The sequence below is a fragment of the Stegastes partitus genome, unplaced genomic scaffold, assembly GCF_000690725.1.
Source record: "Stegastes partitus isolate 25-593 unplaced genomic scaffold, Stegastes_partitus-1.0.2 Scaffold543, whole genome shotgun sequence".
NCBI classification, from domain to species: Eukaryota; Metazoa; Chordata; class Actinopteri; family Pomacentridae; genus Stegastes; species Stegastes partitus.
The window spans coordinates 20,532-46,901 of record NW_007578274.1 but is presented as its reverse complement, the minus strand read 5'-3'; the positions used below and the strand labels follow the sequence as shown (position 1 = coordinate 46,901).

At 44.3% G+C, this 26,370-nt stretch overlaps 1 protein-coding gene across 3 annotated transcripts in view; it reads left to right on the top strand.

Annotated features, from left to right (window-relative positions):
• slc20a2 (solute carrier family 20 member 2) overlaps positions 1 to 26,370 on the top strand; it is a 51,078-nt gene that overhangs the window by 7,382 nt on the left and 17,326 nt on the right. For 2 of the 3 annotated variants that reach the window (XM_008288127.1, XM_008288128.1), the window contains exons 2-4: positions 20,649 to 21,222; positions 24,145 to 24,285; positions 24,811 to 24,896. In XM_008288127.1, the coding sequence (XP_008286349.1) occupies positions 20,934 to 21,222; positions 24,145 to 24,285; positions 24,811 to 24,896 (516 nt within the window). In that variant the 5' untranslated portion in view covers positions 20,649 to 20,933. Of the gene's footprint in view, positions 1 to 11,759; positions 11,832 to 20,648; positions 21,223 to 24,144; positions 24,286 to 24,810; positions 24,897 to 26,370 lie in introns of those variants that run through there. The other variant, XM_008288129.1, reaches the window with a different exon arrangement.

Below are 26,370 nucleotides of genomic sequence, written 5' to 3'. Positions count from 1 at the left end.
GCTGAATTCGAACCTCGTTAGCTGATGCCATGTCGATACACTTCTTTTTCGTTTCTTTCTTTTTGGACTGGAAGTTATCAGGCTGCCACAGCTTTCTGTACGCCTTAAAGATCTCCTGCTCGGTGCCGTTCCTGCTGACACCGAGGATCTGACAGTCGTCCCTCTTACGAGAGATTCTGAGCAGCTTCTGTGCTCCTTCAAGTCCTCCTCTAATCTCGTTGCTGTCGCCATCTCTCGCCTCCTGGTCGTCCTCCACAGCTTCCTTGTAGTCCTGGTTGAGGATTTAGACCTCTGCTCGGCCTCGGAGGACGTTGTTGGCGTAAACATAGGTTATATTTAAAAATGAGACACGTAGAATGAAAATGGTGATTCTGTTAAAAGGCATAATTTCAGCATTTCCTCTTTTTTCAAATGCCTTTAAAACCCAGCTGGTGGGTTTTGGGTTGTTTAGAGGGTTAATGCATTTTTAGCTCCGGCACTTTTTTAACACAGCATTCAGAAAGCTAATTTTGTCAGAGCTTCGTTGACCCTTCAGTAGGTCGGTGTAGTCACACTGACACGTTGTTTGATTGTGTAAACAATGTCGTCCACACATTTCCTAGTTTTAGAGATGGTGGCTTGTCATTGTGGCATCTCTGTATTTTTACATAATTCCATGTTAGAAAGCACATAAAGCGTTACGTAGATGTTGTGGTTACGTTAATAAAGCAATGTCGACCCCCAACAGGGATGTCTGACATCATATAACTGCTCTAGCACTGATTAAACTACACAACATATTCAAATTATTAACAGTATTTCTATCCACCATTGTTCCTGTACTCAGTGTCCATCGGCATGCTCGTGACTTTAACGTGCGTCGTGTCCTTCGTTTCACCTGCTTTAAATCTAATTGTGTCGTGTTGTGGAAATGTGATCTCATTCGCTGATTGCACTGAATCATGCCAGTAAGCTCTAACAAGCTGAGACTGCCCAATACAGTATTAGGGGCTGTTTAATTGTTTTTTACAGAGGAATTACTCGGAGCATTCAAACCGAGCGGAGGATATGATTAGTGGTCTAAATGCAGGTCTCTTTGCCCTCGTTTTTCCAATAATGGTAAATTGTACAATTGGTCCCCTTTAGATCTACGATGGAAACGAGAAGCACTTTGGAACGGAGCCTGGAAAGTGCACTGGCACCAAAAATACTTCAGTACTACGAGGAACCCCGGGGAAAACACTCAAAGTGGTGCGTGCGTAGAATAAACAGGTTCCGTCCGCGGGCTGAGATGCTTTTCTGGGGTAATGTCAGACCAGCGGACTGTGGGGGGGACGAGGTTCAGATATCGGTGAAAATCTCCGGGGTTCCATGTACTGAACAGGTGATGACATCTTCATAACGTTTCACACATTCCAGCTCTGCAGAAGAGACCCCCCGCCCCCTCGCTCCTCTCAATGCACCGGTAATACTGAGAAGGCTTAACTGGCTTCAGCCTGAACTGTAGTCAACAAACCTGTCAACATAATCTTTGCACATAAACACTTGTGTTTGTGGCTTGCAAAATATACCATGGGGTGCATTTTTCCCTCAGTGCTGAGGCTTTTTCTGTTAGTTTTGCATTGAAAGTGTGATTTTAAGGAGTATATATATACATTTAAAACTTGACTGATGATTTTCCTGCCTTTAGTCTTTGTCATTTTAAATAGGTTGTTATGTTTTTATTTTTTTTTATTTTTGGGACAGTCTAGGCTATCCGGATCTTTTACCGTTTGACTTGATAAACTTCCAGATTTTTTTTTCTATTAGCCTTTATATCAGGAAAACAAATATTTAGCATGATTAAACTAATATATTTGTACAGGTATCTCACTATAAAATGTTGGCAGAGAAGATGTTTTTCCATAAATGCGCTGGGGAGATTGTCTGGCAATATGACAACCGTGATGATGGCAAATTCTGGGGGAAAAAAAACAATAGATGTGCTTCCTGCCTAATGGAAATAAATGTCGTGTGTTATTCCCTTAAGTGTGAGCATACATTAGCCGCCTTGTGGAGAGACTCCAAACCAGGCAAATGTTAGTTTTTAGGTTGCGTTGGGGACATAATGACTCATTCAGCCGAGAAACAGGAATGTGAAAACAGGTAAAGAAATTATTACTTGGCAGATATTCAGTCTGTCTTTGTGATGTTATTCTTTTGACATGTACAAATATGCAAAGTGGCAAAGCGCTGGTTAAGCTTTAATTTGTGATCGATCATATCTATGCAAAGACAATAGATGTGGAGATGGACGTACAGCTAGATTTGCAGCAATTTTATTCTTTCCCGCCGACACTTGATTGCAAAGACGAGCAGCTAGCATTGTTGGTAAAGGTCAGGCTGTGCAGTTTTGTTGCAGCGAGTACTTCAAAGGCATTTCAACCCAGGAGGAGGGATGTGGATTTGGATGCAAAGTCGTCCTTTGGGCTCTAAAGGTTAATTATAACTAGCATCGGTAACAGGCTCTTAATGAGCTGCCAAGTTGCACTTTTAAGGGTGGTAAAGTTTAGCATCAAAGACGGGCTTTTTAGTGTTCACAGAGGACCGGCAGAGTTGTTGGTCTTATTGTGCGGAGCTGGACGGAGAGATCTGAATCTACCAATTAAGCTCAAAAGCGCATCTAAGCTCCACACCTTTAATTACATCAGACTGATACTGACCTTAAGTCAAGCAGCGGACATCCAGAGCAGCACTTGGTCATTACTTTAGTATTCATTCTTGATTACCGTTATTATATTTGAATGTTATTGACGCATATGTCTTAAATGTCTTGCCTGCTTTGAATCTGACCTTTGCTGACCTGAACCCTGGGAGGTTCTGAGCAGCGAGTAACTGTTTTACCTCTAGTAAGTTTTTGAAGTATTATCTTGTTAATGTTTACCACAAATTGAGGTTAAGTTTACGGCGTGAAGGTTAGGCTCGTCATTAATGTCCCGCTGATTTGTTGCCGTGGTCTGAAGCTCTCGTTGGCTCTAATGCAGCTTTATGTTCCTCCTTTATACACGGCAGTAAAAAAAAGGCAAATTAAAAGTGGGAATGCTTCTAGCTGGAGACACGCAGCGATCTCTGCATATTCAATTCTGCTGTAACGGCACAATGTTTGTTATAGCGGCAATAACTGGGTCATTATAAAGCCATGTCAAAGAGAGAATGAGTTATGTAAGCGCGTTTAAATGGCGGATTACTTCAGCACTGACAGCTACGTATAAATCAGCAAGTTTTTAATGAAAACAACTGCAGCCCAGGGCCTCCAAGAGGTGCAGCAAGACAAACTAGAAGAGACAGCATCTACTTCTTGTTGTGTTTTTAAATTCTGCTGGTAAAGGCTTCGAAGCTTCAGTGTGCCCTCTCCTGGTTGGGCAGGAGGATGCTCTGATGTGAGGCGATGGGTGGAAAAGTCTCAAGGAAATGATTTATTCCAACAGGATTAGAGGTGACCCAGGCAAAGCCGCCCTCCTCTCCATCCTTCCCTCCGTCAGCCGGAACACCAGCAGACCACTTGTCACAATGGCTTTCCCTCAGCAGCGAGCAGCGTTCAGACACAAAAGAAGCAGCACATGCCACATACAGCCTCAAAGGGCAGCGTCCCCCAAAAATACCTCCCCACCGGAGTCGCTCCATTAAAACAATGCGTGTGTGATATTCTAAAATGGGCGTGACGTGTAGGCGACGCCGTAAAAAGAGCTCACTTGAAATTTATCAGCTTTGATTACAGCTGCTGCATTTATTGTGTATTTTAGGGCAGAAATTGGCAGACACGGTTTTACTCGCATCATAAAGTGCATCTGGGTGGAACCTGATTTGAAAACCTGCCACATGAATGCAAAAGCGAGCGCCGCCACTCCCTAGAGCTGAAGAGTACAGTCTGTGTGTGGACACCATGTGCTGCGAGCGTGCACCGCAACCTGCAAACATGTGATAGATAACGCCGGTCACACACTGTTGACTGTGTAATTTTAAGATTAGGCCGTTCGTTCTTCTGCAGTCGGAGCACTTGTAGTAAAACTCCAGCCGCGTAATGTCTCTGTTCTGTCAGCAGTCCTGCATTCAAGATTATGATTTTTGTTGGTGCACACATCTGCCTTCAGCTTCTGTCTTCATCAATCGTTTGGGAACGAAGCTGAGTTTTTGTTCAGGTGTCTTTTCGCTAGAATGGATCCAGCTGCACCGTATCCGTCTTAGAATATCAACTTCATTTTAAAGTTGTGTTCTCTATAAATTTAACTTATTGTTGGCCAGAGACAAGGTTAGTTTCACCAGTTTGTCGTGTTGATTGTTTAATCAGTTTCATGGCTTTAGGATTCATTGTTAGAAAACCACAAACAGTTTATCTTCACTTGATAAATGACTGTTTTCAGATCTGTGTGGTGTTATGTGGTTTGTATATGTTCCCAGCACGTTTGAGTACTAACACTCAGGCAGTGCTTTAAGTTATTTTTTAAACCAATTACAAACACAGATAATAGTTCAGGAACTTAAAAATCAAACATCTCCCCTTCGAGACCCCTGGATGCGATTAAGTCCCGCCGCTGTAGTCGTCATGTGCAGCTCCCCTTCCTGTTGTGACCTCTCTAAGTGCCGTTCCTGCAACTCGTTCTGCGGCCTATCGGCTAATGCTAGCAGCGTGCTTTTCGGCATTACTCGTTGGTTTTCACCTAGAATAACAGCGCCGGGGTAATCCGCTGACTCACTGACTCGGAGGCCTAATCCGGCCGGTCTCGTGTCTTTTCTTCCGCCGTGTGCGCTGAGGTTAAACGTATAGCTGATGTGTGTGTGCATGTAAATCTGTCTGTGCAGAGGCTTGGCATTCCTGTAAAGTGGTGGCGAAGGACCCCGTGTCCCCCCACCACCATCGCCACAGCTCCCACTACGTGCGCACAGCTGCAGGTCTAATCAAAGCACTCCATAATACTGTTAGCTGGGTCATGTGCTGGAAGCCAGGATTAAGAGCAGGAGGGCACAGGCCACTAGATCCAGCTTAGGAGGGGCTGTTCTCGCTCATTCTCTTTTACACTCTCTGTCGGACTCGCCTTCTCACTTCTTATTTATGCTCATCTTTTAAGGTCGCCCTAACCTTGTTAACATGTCTGTACGACGAGGATTCAGACAACCACGGTTTCATACGTAACAGACGTAATGAAGCAGTCCCGTGAACTGACGAGGTGGAAAATTCTGTATCGGAGGCTAACCGAAGACGAAGAAGAAAATTGTTCTGTGTTTAATTGCAAAGCTGCAAACGGAGAAGTTTAGCATTAGCATCTTTAACTACCTGAAAACATTGTAAAGCCAAAGACTGAAGTAATCTATTACTCTTACACATGAGCACTAATTCGATTGTTTGCTGATTAATCGTTGTTCATAATAAACAATTTATTTATGAGTAAATCAAAAGGACAAGAATGTCAGAAAATGTACTTTAGCTGTATTACCTGGTTGCACCAGCAGGTGGAGCTTCTCACTGTTTAACACCTTAGTGACCCAGGAAGCAGTCACTTGGGCTACCGGCGTATCCATGTTGGCAAACAGAGAGCATTATGGGAGTTTAACTTGTAAAGGGCCACCATGAGAAAGTCTCCTGTGACGCTTGATGCTTAGCGGCCAAAGCTTTCACTGGTGATTGATTATTGGTTAAGAAATTAGTTCAACCTTTGCTTCTCTACTTTTGATAAGCTACCTTTTAATTGTCCGATGACCTGGCAATTAGCTCTTCTTCTTCTTCTTCTTCTTCTTCTTCTTCTTCTTCTTCTTCTTCTTCTTCTTCACAATCGGTTTCTATTTCAGCCTTAAAGGGCTCAATTACTCCATTATTGTGTAGCTCGCTATAGTTTTACAGTGGTTGAAGTGAAGGTGAGCAGGTGTGCTCAAGCTGCAGGAAATAGAGGTGGGAACTATTGGGCATATTCATATATCTTTAACGAGCAGCCATGGCTCAGGTGGTAGAGCGGGTTGTCCTCTGATCGTAAGGTTGGTGGTTCGATCCCCCGCCCCTCCACAGTGTCCTTGGGCAAGACGCTGAACCTGAAGTTGCTCCCAGTGGCAGCACCTTGCATGGCAGCTCTGTTGCCGTTGGTGCGTGAATGGATGAATGAGAAACACAGAAAACTTCAAAGTCAGAGATTAAATTTGAGGGATTTAATCGATGCCAGGAGAAGGACTTTAATCCAAGGTCACTCATGTTTGTTATCCAGTAGAGACACACAGAGTTAATGGAAACCAAAACGCAGCTTCATACTGAACTGTTCTTGAAAACTTAAAGGTACTAATAGTGTCCTAGTTTAACCTTTTCCCAAACGCTGTTCGTGGTTAGCGCCACGTTTCCCAGACAGCCGATACGACCGAAGATGAACATGCGATACGTGAATCAATGGATCAGGCTCTGGTTTTCAGTCACGTCTTCAAAATGAGACTTTATTTGACTCGTTTAGATCAGTTTTAGCACAAACACAAAAGGGTTCTTTACCAATAAATATTCAGAAAAAAGAGAAAGTAAGTATGAGTTAAAAGGAACTGAGATCTTTAAAAAAAAGTTTATGGAACAATCTGAACAAAGAAACCAAAGAATCAATATTTCTATTTTAAAGAACAATTAAAGTCTAGGAGATATGTTCATTATGTCTGATTGTAAAGACGAGTAAATAATCATGTCAAATATTCTGTTTTTTCTTTTAAAGAATATTAAATTAAATAAAGTAAAACATGACGGTCGGCTTCGAAGGAGCTATTTCATGTTATTATTATTGTTTTTGTTGAGAATATTTTGATGTTTATCATGTTGTTGTTGATGCTTTTTGTAATTTAGGGTTTTTGTAAATTTATTTCTTTAACATCAGATTATTCTTCTTTCTGCTTCAGGAGTCAGGAGGGTTTGTGTCGTGTTTAATTGTTTTGTTTTAACTCAATGAATGAATTAAAAATATAAATAAATAGTAAAATAAATTCTGTTAATGAGTGTTTAAAAAATAAAAGCCCGACTAAATCTTTGATTGAATATTGGAAGACAATAGGACATCAGTTGTTCTTGTAAAACCTGAAGATATCCTGTTTTTAGGGTATATTTATCAGCTTATTTAGATTTAATTGGAAAAGCTGAACACTTTAATGAGCTACAAGCGTCAAGGTGTTTCCACCAAAAGAGTTTGAGCCGCTCAGGTGTATGAAGTCACCTGATGCTCGTATGTCAGCATTTGCAAAAGGCCCCTTTTTTTCTCACCACACCTCAAGCACAGCATTTTTCAGATCTCCAGTTTGGAGAACATTTTAATTTGGATTTCATGCTCGAGTTGGCAGCTAAGCGTGGATGAAAAACAAAAAACCGAGATGACAACGTGCATTTATTCCCGTTAGCGTGGACGAAACCCAAAACGGCGCTAATCCCGTCGCTTCGTCTCCTTTCTCACGGACTCTCTCTCTCTCCGTCCTTGTTGCGCTGCATTTTCTCACTAATGCCGGCACCCACTTTGCCCCAGTAACACAGTTTAATACCGCGGCGCATGCCAACAGTAGATTACCAGTCTCAGCGGTCGAGAAAGAGGCAGGTAGGCCGGAGGTCCTGGCAGTGCTTTGGGAGCGCGGAGCCAGATCAACATTTCTCTGTTTCCTCACCTAACGGGGGAGAAGGGCAGTTTGGGGAGGGCCGGTCAGAGGAGAGGAAGGACAAGGGGTGACTCATTTCGCTATTGGGTACCTTCGCCGATTCGTGGAAGAGAACTGGAACTGTCCGGCTAAGTGCGGGAGGGGGTGAGCGAGGGGAGGAAAACGGAGAGAGAGGGTCAAGGGTAAGATGACTCCTGCGCTCAGGAACATGGACGCAGATGGCAGAAAGAGGAAAAAAGGCCAGAGCACAGCCACAGTTATTGGTAGGTACCGAGCCTAATTGTGTCAGTCATATGATGCAGAGCCGGGCCAACGGAGCCGGCCCCCTGACTGCTGGTAATAAAATCGCTGGCTCCATATTCCTATTTGTAGTGCATTTTGATTGGTCTATTAAGCTCCCTGCTGTGAGCTTTGGGTTATTCTCAGAGGTGACTAATAGTTTCTGCTTCTCTAAAAGTGTTGCTCTGGTCACTGCATCCTTTGTGTTGCTGCTATTTTAGCCTCTGTGGTTTTTATGCATTGTGTGTGCTCAGCTGATTGTTCTTTGGGGGAAAAAAATAGTCTACTTATTGATATCATATGAGTTTGAATGTGAAATCTGCAATACCTCTTTGTATGTTTCTGTTTTTTTCTTACTCGCATTGTGTTGATCTTAATTAGTTTCCTATTTTTGTTCCTTAGAAACCAAACACAAACACTGTAAGGACAGAACAGCACGTCTGTGTCAGTTACTTAAAACAGTCGTGCAGACGCTCGAGCGGGGAGGAGCCACGCCGGCCGCTTTGCCATTTCAGGGCGAGGGAGTCAAACCTGTGCACAGTCTCCAGTGAAACCAGAGAGAGCTGACCTTAAGAGTATTTAAACATAAGGCTTACACAACACAGAGCGCCACGGGGGGGCTCAATTGTTTGCTGTTGTACCCGAGCTGGGTTTTAGTCGCCGCTAAAGGCTCGGTGTACGGCACGAGTGCGAGAATGTCATTTCTGATTTTGTCATCCCGGGGTTTGAAGATAGCAGCTTGACGTGTAAATCCAGCTGAAAGACGGAAAGTGGCAAAAACTCTCACATCACAGGCGGCGTGCACTGATGTAGCTCAGGTCTGTGTAGGAATACTGAAAGTATTGCATCTGTTCAGCTGCTGGAATTGGTAAAGTGGCAGGTTATGAAAGTTATTTTATAGTTAAAGGCTGTGATTTAATGCATCAAGGTTTGGGAAGTGACACCATCAGGAAGTGTGGAGAAAGCCATGAAAGTATTCCTGGAGGCTTAAAACTACAAACTTGAAAAAATGTAAAAAGAAAAGAAAACGAAAAAAAAAGCCACCATTCACAGCACAAAGCGCCCAAATCTTGAAGGAACCCTCCTGGTCAGCTAATTGTAATACTATTTTTAAAGATAGGATCCAGTGGTCAATTGTTTACACCGTGCTAATGACACAAAATCCTCTCATCAGTCTGTTCTAGAACCTAATAAAGAGATGCAAAATGAACACAAGGAGGTGTAAAAGATGCACAGAAAGAGCAGAAAAAGATGCAAATCAAACTAAAACGAAATGCAACAATCAGCACACAGACACAGAACGACAGCAAAGAGACAAAAAGAACAGACAGAAAAGGTGCAAAAACACAAGCTGATGCAAAATCTGGACAAAAAACTGTCAAAAAGACATCCAGAGAGAAGCAAACCATTTAAAAAGAGACGCAAAATGGACACGAATCGCTCCAAAATGACAGCAAAGACCCACAAACAGAGATTAACAGACACAAAATGAACACAGATACGCACAAAACAAGATTAAGACGTGTAAAAATCCCAGAATCAGATGCAGCTCAGTGAAAACGAGACACAAATGATGCAAAATAGCTGCAAAGACGCACAAAATGACTGAAAAAACAACCAACAAGATATAAAACAACTCATGAAAGTTGTAGTTTTCAACTGCAAGTGTCACAATCCAGCATCTTAGTTCCATTCTTCAGACTTGGATATGTACCGTTGCCACCTTTAATATATTAAAGTGTCATTCAGACGTAGATCAGGCTTATGTCGATCTTCCTCACGACTTCCTTCAGACACAACCGTTACAGAGGCCACAGTACATTCACAGTTTGTGAGTGTCCATTTGTTGAATATAGACTCGTGCTGTGTTAAAAGTGATCCGTGAAAGTTACTCGGTTCAACCTCGTGAGATTTCCAACTTTAACTCGTGCTTATTCAGACCTGAAGGAGTTTACATTAAACATCGTCAGCCTGTGTCAAACTTAAATGAACTATGAAGAGAAATACATAAAATAAAGCATCAGGTTAAGAGGTGGTTTTGTTTCTTCTGCTGTGAGAGTCTGTGTTTCACTGCTGCCTTAAAACTAAAGACGAAAGGACAGCAGGATCCCAACGAGGGTAAATCAGTGAGAAGAAGTGCTGAACACTATTGATTTAGCTGCAGGCCCACATACATGTTTGACAGACTGCCTGTGTGCTTGTAGTTGCCGTCAGGAGCGATGTGAAGCATCACCAGCGTTACCGTCTTGGTGCTGCGGTGCAGGACAGAAAATAGAACGAGGACTTATGGAAATCTGTGAGTGAGGGACCTTTGAAGACGGTGTCGAAAGCGACATGCACTGTTGTTGTCATTCTTAAGCGGCCCCCCGCCCGCCCCATAGAGGCCGACTGATCTCAGCACTGTACAGCCATGTGTGTGTGCATGTGTGTGTGTGTTTGGGCTCTAAGAGACAGCGCCTCCCTGCTGTGAAGCACAGAGTCAGAGGCAGCAGGTGCAGCTGACGCAGATAGGCTTTTAGCAGGCAGGGCCAGTGGGGGGACAGAAAGGGAGAGAATGAGTGACACCACACCAGATCAGACCTCCGAACAGCTCCGGATACAGGAATTTTTTCTTGGACTTCAGTATGTGAGAGCGACGGGACCTGAGCTGCACTGGTGGCGCTGAACTCCGTCCTGGCTTCAATGGCGTATGTGAGTGTTTTTGTGGTCAAAGATGGTGGGAAGACTACTGGACAGACTTTGTGAGGGGCAGGTAGTTTGTGGTTGAGCCAAATCTCTGCTAAAAGTTTGACGACATTAGTACAGATGCCGTTTAATGAAGCTTGTGTGAGGCATCATCAGACGTCTTACCTTGAGTCTGCTGCTGTCATATCCGAGGTAATCTGTGTGTAGGACGTTTCATTTATCAGTCAAGTGTTAAGGGACTGCTCAAAAGAGGCGGACTGCGGCTCTGCTTTGTGTTTCGTCGCCTACAGCAGCTCCGGTCTCTTCATTGTGTTGACGAGAGCCCCTGTTTCTGCCCCGCTGAGGCCAAGTGACATAAAGACATACTGTTAGGCACGTCTGTTCAAAGGGACAATTGTGGGGAGAGAGAAAGGCAGAGAAAGTGATGGGTGGACTGTAGCCGAGTAACGGCGATGAGACGCTGCGTGCTCTTGTGTTTCTAAGAAAAATGCTCCTGTCTGAGCACATTTCATCAGCGCTCTGACTCCTCTGCAGCAACAAGCATCGCGGACGCTTGTGCAGCCCGGAGGCTGCGTCCCTCGGCTCGGCCACACTGTTGCTCTCCTCGTGATCGTCGGCACGCATCAGCCAGAGCGTGCATATTATACGAATCTGTCCGGCGCTGTGACAAAGGGAAGGCTAGCTCTCCGAATGCCCTTGATCTATCTGCATGCTTTTCACTGGCTGTGAAACACATCCACGCAGGTTCGACCTCCCCTCCTCCTCCTCCTCCTCCTCGGTTGTCCTCCTCCTCGGTCATTGGCTGCCTCCCCCCCATCTGTCCGTCCTCTCTGCACGCGCTCGGCCAGTCAGCAGCACGCCTCGGCTTCTCCGACATTTGTCATTGGCCGGCGTGTGCTGTGAATGCAGATACATTCCTTTAAGAGGCAGTCTAGACTCAGCTGGTTGCGCTGCTCCCTCTCTCTCTCCTGCAACACCACCACAACCTGCTGATTTCTCACTAAGCCTCTTTAACTCCTTCACTTCACTTCTCCTCTCCTCTGGTCATCAGCTGCTCTCTTCCCCTCCTCTCTCTCTCTCTCTCTCTCCCATCAGTCACATGCTCACCAACACATCTCCTTCTTCTTTTTTTTTTTATTTTCCAGTCTACCGTTTCCCCTCTTGTCCCCCAAAACCCTGTCAGATTTGTGTCTTTGCCGTTCATTCATCTCCACCACTTTCACCACCTTCTGCTGATGTGAGGAGACATGAAGGTGAGTGGAGTTGATTTCCAGGCTTTAACACTTCTTTTCCTGCCTGCCTTTTTTTATTTTGTCCGAATCATCCCTCTCTTTTTAACTTAGTGAGCCATCTGCTAGATGTGGGCATTCGGTGTCCTTGGAGGCACAGACTGCAGTTGCGTATGCTTCAGGTGTAACAATTAGCCGGCGTCGGTAGGATGCGGCTGTGAGTCATCATCTGACACCGCATGCATGTTCTGGTTCTTGCTCCATGTGCCGACAGAGGGACGGTTAGTTTTGCTGAGAGGGGGATGAGGAGGAAGAGGAAGAGGAGGAGGGGGTAAAAGAGAGAGTTGAATCAGTGCGTGGATAGTGCAGCCGCGTGTCAATGCAGACTGTAGCTCGTGACACAGTGTTTCTGCACCAGCTGTGGCCGTGCTGCTGCAGTGGCATCTCAGGCAGATTAATGAGCGCTGTACGGCAACAAACGGCAAACAGTTAGGGGAAGTAATCACAGTGAGTAGTCTGCACACAGGTTTTTTTTTTCTTTTTAAACGGGTCACGGCACACAACACACGCCACCAGAGGCAGATGCTGAAACAGGTTCTGAATGTTCTGCTCAGGTTGTCGTGTGGCACGGCTCCATGAAAAGATACAGACAAGTTTGGATTGAATGTGTGCAAATAATTTGACAAATGGACTTGCAGCGAGAAGCAATTATTAGGCGATTATCACCCCTGCAGCTCTCAGTGCACAATTTAGGGATTGACTGATTAAGAGCTTGGCCTATTATTGAACTTAATATTCAGCATTCTTCTGGGTTTTTTTTGGACCAATTCCTGATATATTAATTTAAAAATGCACTACTTTGGCTGATAAATCTCTAACTGTAGTTACTTTTCTGTGGGCTCGAGCAGCTGTGGTTCAGGTGGTAGAGCAGGTTGTTCTCTGATCGTAAGGTTGGCGGTTCGATCCCAGTTGAAGTGCCTTTGGGCAAGACACTGAAGCCGAAGTTGCTCCCAATGGCAGACAGCTCCTTGCATGGCCATTGGTGTGTGAATGGGTGAATGAGAAACACATTGTAAAGCGCTTTGAGTGGTGCTAAGGTAGAAAAAGCGCTGTTTAAGTGCAGTCTAATTACCATTTACAGTGCTGTCTGTTGGTTACACATCATGAGCAATCGTGTTGAAAAGCTCTGTTTAAATCAGATATATGTTTACGTACATGAAAGTTTGTGTTCTTACTGCAAATGTATATCAGTTATCGGCCTCCTCGGTTAATGACATTCAGTGTCGGCCCTGAAAAACCATATCTGTTGAGCCCTCGTGCAGTTTATGCTGCAGGAGGCTGCAGTTTACCACAACCCCAAGAAACACACGGTTAAGAATAAGCTGGTGACGATAGCAGCTCCTAAAGAGTCCAAAAACGAAGGTAAAAGGAAGTTAACTAGGCTTCAGACGTCAGCTGTCTACAAAGATAGCTTCTTATGAATGATAATGCTGCTCTGTAATTGTTGGGGAGCAACAAAAGGTGATAAAAGACAACCAGCTGCTGCAGGTTTAAGTGTGTCCTCTCACTTAAATATTCCAGCACAGACAGCGCGACAACCCAATTTAGTCCTGTTTGCCCCTGTTGTGTCTGCCTGTGTGTGTGTGTGTGTGTGTGTGTGTGTGTGTGTGTGTGTGTCACTGCTCTCATTATGTGTACTGTTTGCCACCTGACACCCACAGGAAGAAAATGGGTCTGCCAGAAATAATCCTCAAGAGCATGTTGCTTTACAGAGTATGTCACTTTCAAGTGTTTTTATGTCGGGTCGCTTTCGTAGACGCTGTCGGCGCTCTGCTGCCGCCGTGCGAGGCTCCGGCCTGCTCGTTGGAAAACACGTTGGGGTTCAGCGTGTCGCTCAGAGACGCGTCAACGTGTCGACGTGTGGAGTCAGGATGTGTGTCAGATACAGGAATTTTACAAAATTAGCGATAGGAAATGGAGTATGGTCTTCTAACTCTGCCTAAATATTCTAAATTGTTGTATCTATACCAGTCATTAGGAGTCATTTGCTGATAGATCTACTAATGGTGGAAGCTTCAGTGTCCCTGATACGAGGAATTTAATTAGAGATCGTTTTTACAGCAGCACAACAATAACAAAGTCACGATAAGCTGTTAATTATGAAGCTCCTCAGGCTGAACAGTCCAGAATATCCGGCTGTATGTTGAGTATGGCCAAACTGGAGGAAAGCGTTGCTGGATATTCTTTTATCTGAACAACTCCTGCTGTCGTGGCGTCGCCTCGCACATCTCTGGTGGTCTCAGGTTCAGCACCTTGGACAGCGGTCGACATACAGTAAAGGTAAAACAGATGCACCTGAGCTGTTACATACCGCAGCTTCATCCTTTGACAGTCTACAGAATCTAACACACCTGTTTATAAACCTGATTATGGTTAATTTGGTCAGGTTTTGAACTCACAACAGTCGTTTTGTTATTCCTGAAGCCTCCAGACAGATGACGTCTCATTGACTTGAGCAGCTGCAGCCTGAAAACGAAAACAAACAAACAAGTGGCTTCATCTCATTTAGAAATACAAGCAGAGCTTTGAACAAACTTTAAAAATGATTACTAACAGTGGGTTAAATCATGAACGGAGCTGGCATGCAGCATGTGCAGGTCAAAAAGATAACTGTGCATTTGCTTCCCACACTAATCAAGTCACACCGCGTCGCACTTCCTGTTAGCGCTAACGTCGTTATCGCTCTGAAATTGTTTGCCTGAGCTGACACGTCATTTCTGCTCTCTGGCCAAATAACAGCTACTGCCAGTGTTCAAATTAAATTCAGCATATTACTGTTTCATCTCCTGTTTATTTTTTAGTTTTTTGCATCCCAATGACCGGCGAAAACGGGAGCATAACTGCGCATACATAATACATAACGGGGCGTTCTCACCCAGGTAGCAGAAAGCAATTACCATCACTGCCGGTGGATCTGCATTACGGTGCCGCTGCTGCTTCCCGTCGCTCTGTTTTATGCTGCTAATGCTGAGCACTTTTTGGCAGATTGTGTTTTTGCCTGAAATGTTCCTTTGCAGGGGGGGAGCACAAATAATTAGCCATCGCTGTCCTTGATATGAAGAAATACAGCAACAACCATGCAGGTTGCATAACGTACTATGCAACGTATTTAATCTAATCTATTAATTCATGAAGCTGTTTTTAATGTTTCCCAGCAGAGGTGGTGATGATTCATGCTGAAGGTCATGCAGCCATACAGCTTGTTTGAAAGAAATCCATTTCATTTGAGCTCTGTTTAGCGTGCAGTCAGTCTCTGGGGCGTGCTCTCTAAATGGTCGTGGTATGTACAGATTGGTGTGTCATGCCAGGATTGTTGACTTGTGTTCAAGGACGTGGGGTCGCGAGCTTCTTCATCCGCGAGCGCGTATAATCCTCCGCAGGCTGCGTTTTCCACACTGCGCGAGGAACATCGAATCTCCCAACCAGATGTCGAGAGGAGCACAAAGGTGTTTGTTTTCTGCAGGCGTTTTTTTGCTGCTGACACTGTGATGTGATTGCTGCCTGCTAGTGTCGCCCAGGTCAGTGCTTTTTAATATCCGACTCATTAGGAGAGCCAAACTGCTCAGCACGGCCGGCAAAATTAGAAATGAATCCACTGACTTGACCAACAGTTCCAGGATATTTCACCCCTCCTAGCTATGACATTTCTGATTCTACAATTCAATTTGGTCCAGTTGTCTTCCTCCTCTCCCTGCTGATAATTGTGTGTTACAGTAATGAGTGGATGCAACTTGAAAATTTATGCAGCAGTTTATTCACAGTGCATAAAAGGAAAGAAACGAGGGAGAGAGGAGGGAAGGGAGGAAAGGTGGATTAGTCGTCTGCTGCACACAATGTTTCTGTGAGTTATTTACAGTCTTGGTCTGAGTGTTGCTTTGTCGCTTTTTGACCCAGTTTGAACAAACTCACCCAAACTCACCTCAGGTTGTGGGTCGAGCCACTCAGCAGTACCTCCCACTTGTGCTTGTGTTGTATTGTGTAATGCAGTGATGTGTAGATGACGGCTTGAGTCACGGGTCAAGCCAGATGCCAGTGTTGTTCACTATTGTTTATTTTTATTTGGTGAACATTTGTCTTGTCTAAAGATCTGCTCCAATACATCTCAGTGCAGCGTTTACACCGACTGTGTCATCGCAAGAGAAGAAGAAATGTCTTAAATGCCACGAGGACCAGCTTCAGCCTCTCTCTGTTGAGTTTGCATAATGTTTTGCAGAATTTCCTCCCACCACCAAAATATCTGCATGTTAAGTAGTAAGAATCCCATTGAATCAGGAGACTCGTGCACTGTGCTCTGGTTGCTACTGATAGTTAGCAGAGGAGACATTTACCTACAGATTCAACCATCAGATTGTGCCATCAGTTTCCTCAAATCTATAATTTTTTAACTATTATCAGGTTGTTAGCTGTGCGCATTACAGTATTTCCAGCCTGGTGACTGGACGGTTTATGCTGAAAGCTACCTCAGGCGTCACAGTTAACTTCTGCTCTAACCTTGAAGTTTTTATTAAAGCAAAAAGAAGAAAAATCACATTGTGGAGAATTTTGGCCTTTTTTTGAAAGGGACAAATGAATAGGAACGTGTGGGAGAGCATGACGCACAGCGAACGGTCTCCGGCCGTGACTCAAAATGGAGATCCGCCGCTCAGGGCGTGCGTGCCCATGTGGTATTCAGCCGAACCATCCAGCCGTCGAGTCGCCCTGAGCCACGCATCTCCTCGTGCAGCTGTTCGTCTCTTGGTGCTGATGATGCTGAGGAACTGGATCAAACCTGTGAAAGTGCTTCAGCTATCAGTCATAGCGTTTCCTGTTTGACCGTTAGATCTGGGCATCACGATGAAAGCTTTCACTTCAGTCAATATTGACAATTACTTATTTGTAGGAAAGACGAGGAGAAAAAAAGTTCATATTGAACCATTCAAGCACAGCAACGGAAAACACAAATACAGTCGTGACTCGATGATCCGACACTAGATGTAAAACCTTCTTTCATGTCGGATAGCAAGACGGAGGTTGAGATCAGTGTTTCCTCGAGGATGTTTTCCAGCAGCGGGGGCAGCAGGCCATCCGGGAGCCGTGGCGACGACGGAAACAAATGACATTTGACTGCAGATTTTTACTTTTACAACCTATTGATCAAATGGCCAGTTGAAAATGGCTTTTTAAAGGCTGAATGTAAAAATAAAATACATAAATAAAATGATTTTTTTTTTCATGGGGCTGTAGAATCAGTGGCACAGTTTGCACCCAGGCTCAGAACAATGAATTTTTCTGGGTTTGGCTTTTCATGTCCAAGGCTGTCGGTATGTTGAGGCTGTTTTTAATGGGTTCAGTTGGTTTTTTCCTAAAAACCTGTCGGATAGCAGGTTTAGGATTGTTAAGGGTCGGATCATCCAGTCACGACTGTACGTTTATACGTAAATAAAGCTGAAGGAATTAAATCATTTTGCTAAACATTAAATGAAGAAGTAAAACGTGGAGGCACATGGAGGACGTCCAGGGAGGCATCGCTGGATGGGAACCAGCCTCCACGTGTACTCAGATGTCATCTCCATCAGACCAGCACACCTCAGACGATGGAGCCTTTGGACAGAGACACTGAGAGCGAAGGGGCTCATTATTAACATAAGCTAGACTGTTATTAGCCGGGGAGGGAGCACGCTTAGGATTTTGTCATAGAACCAAACTTAACTTTTCTGTTTTGTGCTTTCATGGCAGTTTGCATCAGATGCATTGAAGTAGAATCGAGCAGTTCTTCTGATTCCTTATTGATGACATTTCTGTTACTGGTCGTTTCATCCCTCAGCTATGAATAAGATTCATCCTTACTGGACCTGGAACAGCTCCTCCCAGCTCAGCATGCTAGCAAATACCTGGATTCCACAGATTATGAGGGTGAAGGCTGATGCATGTATCTCACAGACATTCATTCTGGATTTACCTGCACATAATCCTGACAGGTTGTTTATTTTTAAAGTAATCCTCTCAGACTTCAACATTCTTCTGCGTCTGAGAAAATGTTTACATCTCTTCTGTACTATGAACTGCGCGGGTCACCGTGAGTCTGCTGTAAAGTTCAACTGGAAAGAAAAAATAGTTTTTATGTGCACAAGTGGGAGCGGCGGCATGTGAGCTGCTCTTCAGATTGTACCAAGTGTCAGCTGCAGCTATCGTGTTGTCTTTCCCCGTTTAGAGAACCGTCTCTCCTCTCTTTAGTCAGTCGAAGCCGATGTTTGGTTTTCTTTCTCCGGAGGCCGTTTTACAGAAGATCTCCTCGGCGCGGCGGCGTCTGGCTTTGCTCGGTGGAGGGTCATGTTTGACCGTGGAAGTGCGATGTGGTCCTCTTGTGGCGGCGGCGTTCCCAGGATTCAACATTTGCACAGTTAGTTCCTCAAACTACTGTCAATGCATGAGCTGTTATTTATGGAGCACTTCTCAAAAGTGTTTAAGTAGTCGAGAAACAGACGGAGCATTGAATAAAAGTATTAAAGAGGGATTGAAGTTAGAAGTAAAAACTCAAGTGCAGCGTTTAAAACGTCCTGATGAGGAAACACACTTGGATGCAGCAGCGATAAAAAAAAAAATAGGAAGCAGTAAAGCAATCAACTGACTTTTAGGGCTTGGGGCAGAGATAAAGCCCTGCCTGGGATTGTATTGTTATGCTTGATTATTAATTATTAACTTGCTTAACCTTTTAGCAATTATCTCGATGGACACGAGTTCAAGACTGGCTTATTGACATTTCAGCCGGAGAGCCTCAGACGTCTGGAGAGTCGGAGGGGATCCTCTGATCTCTCTCCGGAGGAAAGAAGGTGAAGAGAGAATTTCCCCCTCAGGGATTAGTCAAGTATCAGATAGTTTCTGCTCTGATCTGGCGACCTCTGAGCCCTCCTTCCCTTTATACATATATATAGACAGGGTATCTGTGAGACAAGGAAACGTGCTTCTTTCCCAAGGTAGTAACTCTCAGAGTCAGTAGTAGATTCGGGGAGGTCTCGGCACAGACCTGATTAAGGGACAATTTATTATCATCTTTTTTTTTTTGCGTGTGTGTGTTGTGGTTCAACAAAGGATAAAGGATAGCAGGACATGACCTCAACTGTTCCAGATGGAGCTCTTGGTTGGGAGGAGGGAGCCATAACTGGCTGCAGGCTATTTAGAAAGGAGCCGCCTGCCCCCACGCGATACGGAGCGCACAGTCGCTTCACGCTGAGAGAATGTACTGGTCGGGCCTCCAAGCTGTTTACATTTAATGCTCCCCCATTAACAACTGGCTTAACCGTAGAAGGAAATGCGCTGCCATTAACCCCTATGAAATGACTCTGATTATGTGGCGTACGAGAACCCAGGCCGAGTCATTTGCGGTGCGGAGGTTTCTGCAGGACCACCGGAGGCTTCATTGTTGGTGGCCTCGTCATGTGTTTTTTAAAGCCGCTGCTTGTCATTGTTGTGATGTAAATAAGCCCCGTGGAAGTCGGCGGCGACGAGGGGAAGCTGCTCGCCTGCTGTTCCGGTGGATGTGAAATTGGATTAGCCGGGGAAAATAAACCGACGACGTTTTCATTACTGATTGATCTCTGCGTTACGTTTCTTCATTAACGGCTTTGATTGCGAGAAGAGCAACTTTGATCCGCCCACGTCCAAAACAAAAAGATGTTTAGAGAAAAGCATCTTAACGTCGTAGATGCAGAAGCAAGAGCATGTTTGATGTAGTTGTTACAGACACGGCTGATTCCTGAACATCCCAGCGTTAAATATTTATGCTTTTAAAGTTGTCTTTATATATTTATTTCTAAGGAGATGGGATATGAGAGCATGTTAGTCCTGTAGTGAGCACATGCAATATCTGTGTCCACACAAGTTATTTATTGCACATCTGAGCAACCACATCCTCTAACTTATCGAGAATTCAGTGACGTTTTCTCCACTATATCATCAATTTATTACCTGAACCCCCCCAAAGTGCAGCTCTGTAAACTCTCCCCACCTGGAGCAGCGGTAGGAGATCACTGCTGATGTTCTTGCTGCATTGCAGTCTTAACTTAATTCCATGCACCACGTTTTTTTTCCTTCTTTTTTTCTGCTGCACCAAAAGCCTTTTGATTTTGTTTGAACTCCAAAGCGTGCTACAAAACTCCCCGTGTGCCTCTTGACTGTCACCCAGCGGAGTAACGTCGGTGTAATCTGCCGTGCAAACATCCACGAGGCTGTCAGCAGGGTTTTAGGAAGCCTCACAGGTGATGGTGCTGAGAAGGTCTGAGCTGTTCGGATCGTACGTTTCTACCAGAGACGACCCGGATGTGTGGCAAAGGCGAGAGCTGTGAAATAAAATCAGGTGCAGCGGACGTCAGCTGCCCCGTTGTGTGGGGTTAAGGTGTTACTCTAATGTTGGGAGCATTGCTCACGTCTCGCTCAGGGCTTTTTATAGTGTCTCTGCTGACAGCGAGCCCTCTGAACAATTTGATTTCTTTGAAGCGCTGACTGTGATTTCCTATTCTGGCGATCTGAGACTGTCCACGGCGAAGTGCTCTCCCCCCGGTTCGGCATCATCGTTTCAAATCCTTTAATTTTTCTGTTGTTTTGTGTTTTTGTCTTCTGCTCTCATAAACTCTCCTCCTCCCTCCTTCCCTCCCTCGGTCCCTCCCTCCCCTTTGTTTTAGGCTTTCTGAGGAAGTCGCGGGGAGGTGTTGTCAGATGGTGGCTGCTGTTGAAAAAGAGTAATCATGGCTTATGACACTAATCTGTTTCTGTGTCTCCTCTCTCTCTCTCTCGTCTCCCCGGCAGGTGAAGGATCGTGCAGACAGGCTGTCTCACACTAAGCTATGGAATGCTCTCTGCTCCCACCATCACTAGTCTCCAATCTTTGGACTGAGCTCCAAACGCTTAGTTAGCGGCTGTGCTTCTCCCCTCGAACTCTTTATAACCAGGGGACGAAGAAAAAAGGAGCGGGCTTATTAAGTCCTCCTCTACCAACGCACAGAGCACTTCTTCTTCTTTTCTTTTTAGAATATTTAAGCTAGGTTGTTTTATTTTTTCTCTGCTTGAATTTTTTTGTCGTGGAGAATCAAGATGGATCTGGAGTCGTACCTGTGGATGGTGATTATTGGCTTCATCATTGCCTTCATTCTGGCGTTTTCGGTGGGCGCCAACGACGTGGCCAACTCGTTCGGCACGGCGGTGGGCTCCGGCGTGGTCACCCTGAAGCAGGCCTGCATCCTGGCGTCCATCTTCGAGACGCTGGGCTCGATGCTGCTCGGGGCCAAAGTGGGAGAGACCATCCGGAAGGGCATCATAGACGTCAACCTCTACAATGAGACGGTGCCCGTGCTCATGGCCGGCGAGGTCAGCGCCATGGTTGGTGAGTCGGACGAGCTTTTACGTCTCCTGTCAGACATGCAGACTTTTACGTTCATCTCAGAGTCCCAGTAGAAGTTCATTTACTGAATGAAGCTGCAAGGAATGTAAAAGTCAAACTCAGCTACACCTGGACAACAAAAAGTCATCGCTTACAGATAAATAAAGCCAGAAAAGTTGTTTCATGTCTGAGCAGGACTTTACTGCTGCTTCTTCATTTAGAATCAAACTTGATAAATGCATCAGCTCAAAAACTGTTTACTGAATTAGCACATTTTTCTCTCTTATGTCTTATTTTTCAAGTAAAACCGCTTAAAACTATTTATTACAGGTTCTCAAAAGTAAGGAGTTGCTGCATTTCTCTGTTTAAAATCCTAAATAACTTAACAGGCTCCAGGAAACTCTAATATTCATGCTTCATTCCCGTTTTCTGACACGTTCTAGTCTCAAATAAGAGAATAATCTGCGGATGATGATGTCCTTAAGAAGAGAAAACCTCTGATTTTACTGTGTAATAGTTTCTCAGATGTTTTCTCGGTGATATTGTTCCGTCGGGGCGACGTGTCGTCGATGCTGCTGGAGAAATTAGTTGGATTATGAGTGAACTTCAGCCCAGACATGTTTGGACATTAGATGTTTAGATTGTTATCTGACAGCCGGAGTCATAAAGAGCTTTATGCAGCTGCGAGAACCAGGAGTCCTGCAGCACGTAGAGCCCCGATGTCACCAAGAAAAACTATTTCTTACCTTATTTTGAATGCATACATACATTCAGTACTTTATGTGCTATTTTTTATTATAAAACAAATGTTAGTAGATTCCTGTAGTTGAGCTGACAGATTTAAATTACTTATTTTGTCTGATCAAAACACCCAAAGTCTTACGTTTACAGTGATTTAAAATAGAGGAAATGTGTGTAAATGACTTCAACAATCTTTGTCATTGCTGTATATGTTGTAAAAGGTTTAATTTAACATTTATTGTGAAGCAGGCTTTATTGTTTCCTCTTTGGTAATAATTAAAAAAAATAATGTGTTGCATAAATTTCGACTGTAAACAAACGTGCTTGCGACGCCTCCTTTGGGGATTTTCTATCTTCGTATCTTATCCTGACAGCAAACACAAACATATATCAGCCCTCTCTGATGCTTACATCACGCCCTGATCCTTCTGTGTGATTATTGTGTTCAATATCCAGCTCTGAGACGATGTGTGCAGCTGTGATCAGAGTCCATTAAAAGGCGCATCACTGCTTTTATTGTGCGTCTCTGCGTGTTTGGAGTCTGAACTTTAGCCTAACTTAAAAAAAAAACCCTCTTCTGCACCTCTTTATCTGCCCTTTGTTTGCCTCCGTGGACGTTACATAACTCTGTTTTGTTTCGCTCGCGGTTGTTAAAAGTTGTTAATACGAAGAACATCTGCTGCTGCTGCTGCTTTCACAACTTTACTGACTTTGAAAAATGCCGTAAAAGTTGTTTTTGTGTCTTTTCGAGGTTTTAAAAACAACTTTATGACAATATTTTGAGATAAAGCTTTTGTAAAAGTTTCCGTTTTGTTCACTAATCTTGCAGCTCGGTGAAGATCGACCGACGCATTTACAGCGAAGCTCGAGGATCAGCGGTCGTTTTACGCATCGACGTCTCGGCAAACGAGCGGCGCAGAGCAGAAAACAATGAGCCTCCCGTTGAGACAGTTGCAGCTTTAATGACAGGGAGGCTGCTGGGAAATGCTGATAAATCAGGCGGTGTTATGCACGGGGGATTCCCGCGTCGCAGTAAACGCAGGTGTGGCGGGCGGCCACCAGCGAATGTTGGGGAAACATTGGACGGCTTCTTCCTTAATCTCCAGCAGGAAGCGTTTGTCACTGTGCAGAATGAGAGGAAGATTTTTATTTGATTTGAAGATACTTCAGGTAGTTTTTATTCCCTTTTAGAGATCATTTTTAGGGTGTTTTCTGCCTTTATTTAGAGGAGACAGATGAGAAATATGGGCAAAGAGAGCAGGAGGATTAGACCAGGAAGTCGGCTTCTCTGTTGATTATTTTCTTGATCAATTAATTAGTTGTTTGGTTTTGAAAAACAGTGAAGATTGCATGTCTTGTTTTGTCCGCAACCCAAAAATGATCAGTTTCTGAGTGAAGAAACTAGAAAATATTTATATCTAAGAAGCTGGAATCAGACCATTTCTTTCCCCTGCCAATAAATTGATGGTCTTTAAACTAATAGTTGACATCTGATTGCCTAATTGTGTGTATTTGTGAGCTCTACCTGACAGTTTATGCTGCCAGCGTCTAATTTAGGGCTTTGAAAAAGAATTTGCAGATCTGACGATGACACACTGAGGTCTGAGCGTCCGTCATTCAAAGGCTGGTCGGCCAAGAAAAGCAAAAATAAACCGAATGGCCTCTGTGACCCTCTGTGACTTTATCGTGATGTGTCCATGAATAAACCGTTGTTCTCTGCATTGTCTCCACATCCACAGACTTCAAAATATTCCCTCACCAAACGTCTATAATCCCACGTGTTTGGTCGAAAGCACTGCAATTACCGAAGGCCGTTTAGCGATTTCAGGTTTTTTATCGTCCAGTTTATGCCGTACCTGTGTGGATATTTTTATGGCTTCCTGGAAACCGCTCTGTGGAGATGGAGGATAATGTCTGAGCAGTTTTCAGATTATGCTTTAAAACACCGGGTTATTTGCGCCAACTCGTACAAACAAAACAAAACTAAAGCAGTCATTTTGGATTTTAAACGGCGCTCAGACCTTCATTTAAGATGCCACATGTTCATCATTTAGAAAGCCTTCGGTCCGGCGCAGTAAACAAAAAACACAAACTTTATTTTGTTCCAGAGCTGCATTTTTTGGTGGAAAGCGGCGGCCGGCGAAGTATGAAAACTGTCTGGTGTGTTTCTCTCTCTGGTCACAGGGTCAGCAGTCTGGCAGCTAATCGCCTCCTTCCTCAAACTGCCCATCTCCGGGACTCACTGCATTGTTGGTGCTACCATCGGCTTCTCCATGGTCGCCATCGGCACAAAGGGCGTACAGTGGATGCAGCTTGTTAAGATCGGTGAGGATTACATGAGCCCAGTGTGTGTGTGTGAGTGTGTGTGTGTGCAGTGTTTATATCATTATAACACCTCCGTTTTTTTACAGAATGTCGTTTTTTATTCGCCTAACTACCACTTCTGTGCTGAAACCTGACAGAGTATAAACCACACTGAGATAATTCCAGTACAGCACCGGGTGCAGTTTGACATCAGGAAGGTTTTTTAGCTCAGAAAAGCATAAACAGTAATCATCAGATTTTGTTGTCAGCGAGGATGACTCCCCTGGCCAATTTGCACAGCGAGTAATTTATTTCAGAAGAGGCACAGAAACCAATTTCTCCTCCATTAGGAGCCTCGGCAGACCGGCGTCGGGCAACGAGACCCGCTTTAAAAACCTCTCTGCACCTCAGATAGAGGAAGAAACACGTTCTTCTGCTCATACGTTTGTAGGAACAAAGCAGAAGCACTGCATCGTCTCTGACTGCATCTACGAGTGATTCATGCTTTTTTTTTTTCTGACTACACTTTTTTCCCTCCTACTCCAGTGGCATCATGGTTCATCTCCCCCCTGCTCTCTGGACTCATGTCTGGACTCCTCTTCATGCTCATCAGACACTTCATCCTCAACAAGGTAGGATTGCATCACTGCAGTTACTCACCCACACACACACTGATGCAGACAAGCACAGTCGTCCTCTTTGAATTTGAATTATGTCTTTTTAACTTTAAGCCTTATATTCTAGCTGCTCTAGAATACGAGGCATGTTCTGAGTTGTGTCGGTGTGTGATTTCCGTTTACCGCACGCAGCCCAAGCTGTCAGTCTGCGAGTCTGAATGCCAGAATTCAGCCGCAGACGTGCACGTGTGCTCGCGACGCGTCCAAAGAACCTCGGCGCAGATAGAAATCCATTTGATTTGGCAACACCCGCAGGTCTGTCGTTGCGTAACGGGCAATCTCTGGCAGACGAGGAAGAGGAAAAGTGTTGTGGATCATCCTAAGGTCACGGCTACGGGATTATGTATGAGTGACTCACAGGACGATTTGTCATTTAAACGGGTCAAATTCAGGATGAGTTCATTTCTGTCTCTGCCGGCTATTTGCCTCGTCACAATATTTGAACTGTTCTATTGAAGGTTTGCTGGGTTGAGATTTGTTGGTTCAGTAACAATCAGGTTCAGGTTTAGTCTGGAGGTTCGTTGTTGCCGTTGCTGAGCTGAAACTCTGACCTAAATAGTAAAATGTGGTTTTATTGCTTGTCTGCATAAAACTAAAACCACTTCTTCATGTCTAAACGCCCATCCTGGTCTTTTTCTCCACAAAAGCCGCATCGACAGTCGCACTAGTTCGGCTTGACTGACGTTTCTGTTCAACTTGTCGACACAACTCCAGCCTGAGCTTCACACTCTCTCCATAGGTGTGAATTGTGTGGAAGCGATTTGAGCCCAAACAACACGGGAAAAACAAAACGCTTTTCTCTTCGCTTTGTTCTATAATTTCATATTGATTACTAACCGAAATGTCAATAAAAACAAAACTTTACAGCCACAAAGACGGACTTTAGCACGTCAGAGTAATGAGTCTCCCCATGCTTGAAGTTTAGCTTCCAGCTGTTTGAGCTGAGCGATGATTTATTGATCGTTTCAGGCGATCGCTCGGTCAAGATGCTGATGTAAAACATCTACTGGCACAAAAACTGTTCATGAACTGAACTGAAATGTTCTGAAGATTTAAAGCGAGTTAATGAAAATGTTTGTGTTATGTTTCATGCAAAGATGTAGAAAAGTTTATAAAGTTAAGAAATACACATTTTGCACAATGACCTGCAGATATCCAGTGTAGAAAACAATACTTGCATGTCTTACACAAGCTAAGTTTTTAACATGTTTTTAACACTTTATTCTTAAAAACAAAATACAGTTGTGACTCCATAATCCGACCCTTAACAATCCTAAACCTGCTATCCGACAGATTTTTAGGAAAAACCAGCAGAACCCATAAAAACAGCCTTAACATAGCGACAGCCTTGGATTGTGACTCCGACATGACATTTAATGTCACCAATCAGGATGACGGCGTATTATCTGACTGAACAATCCCACAGATT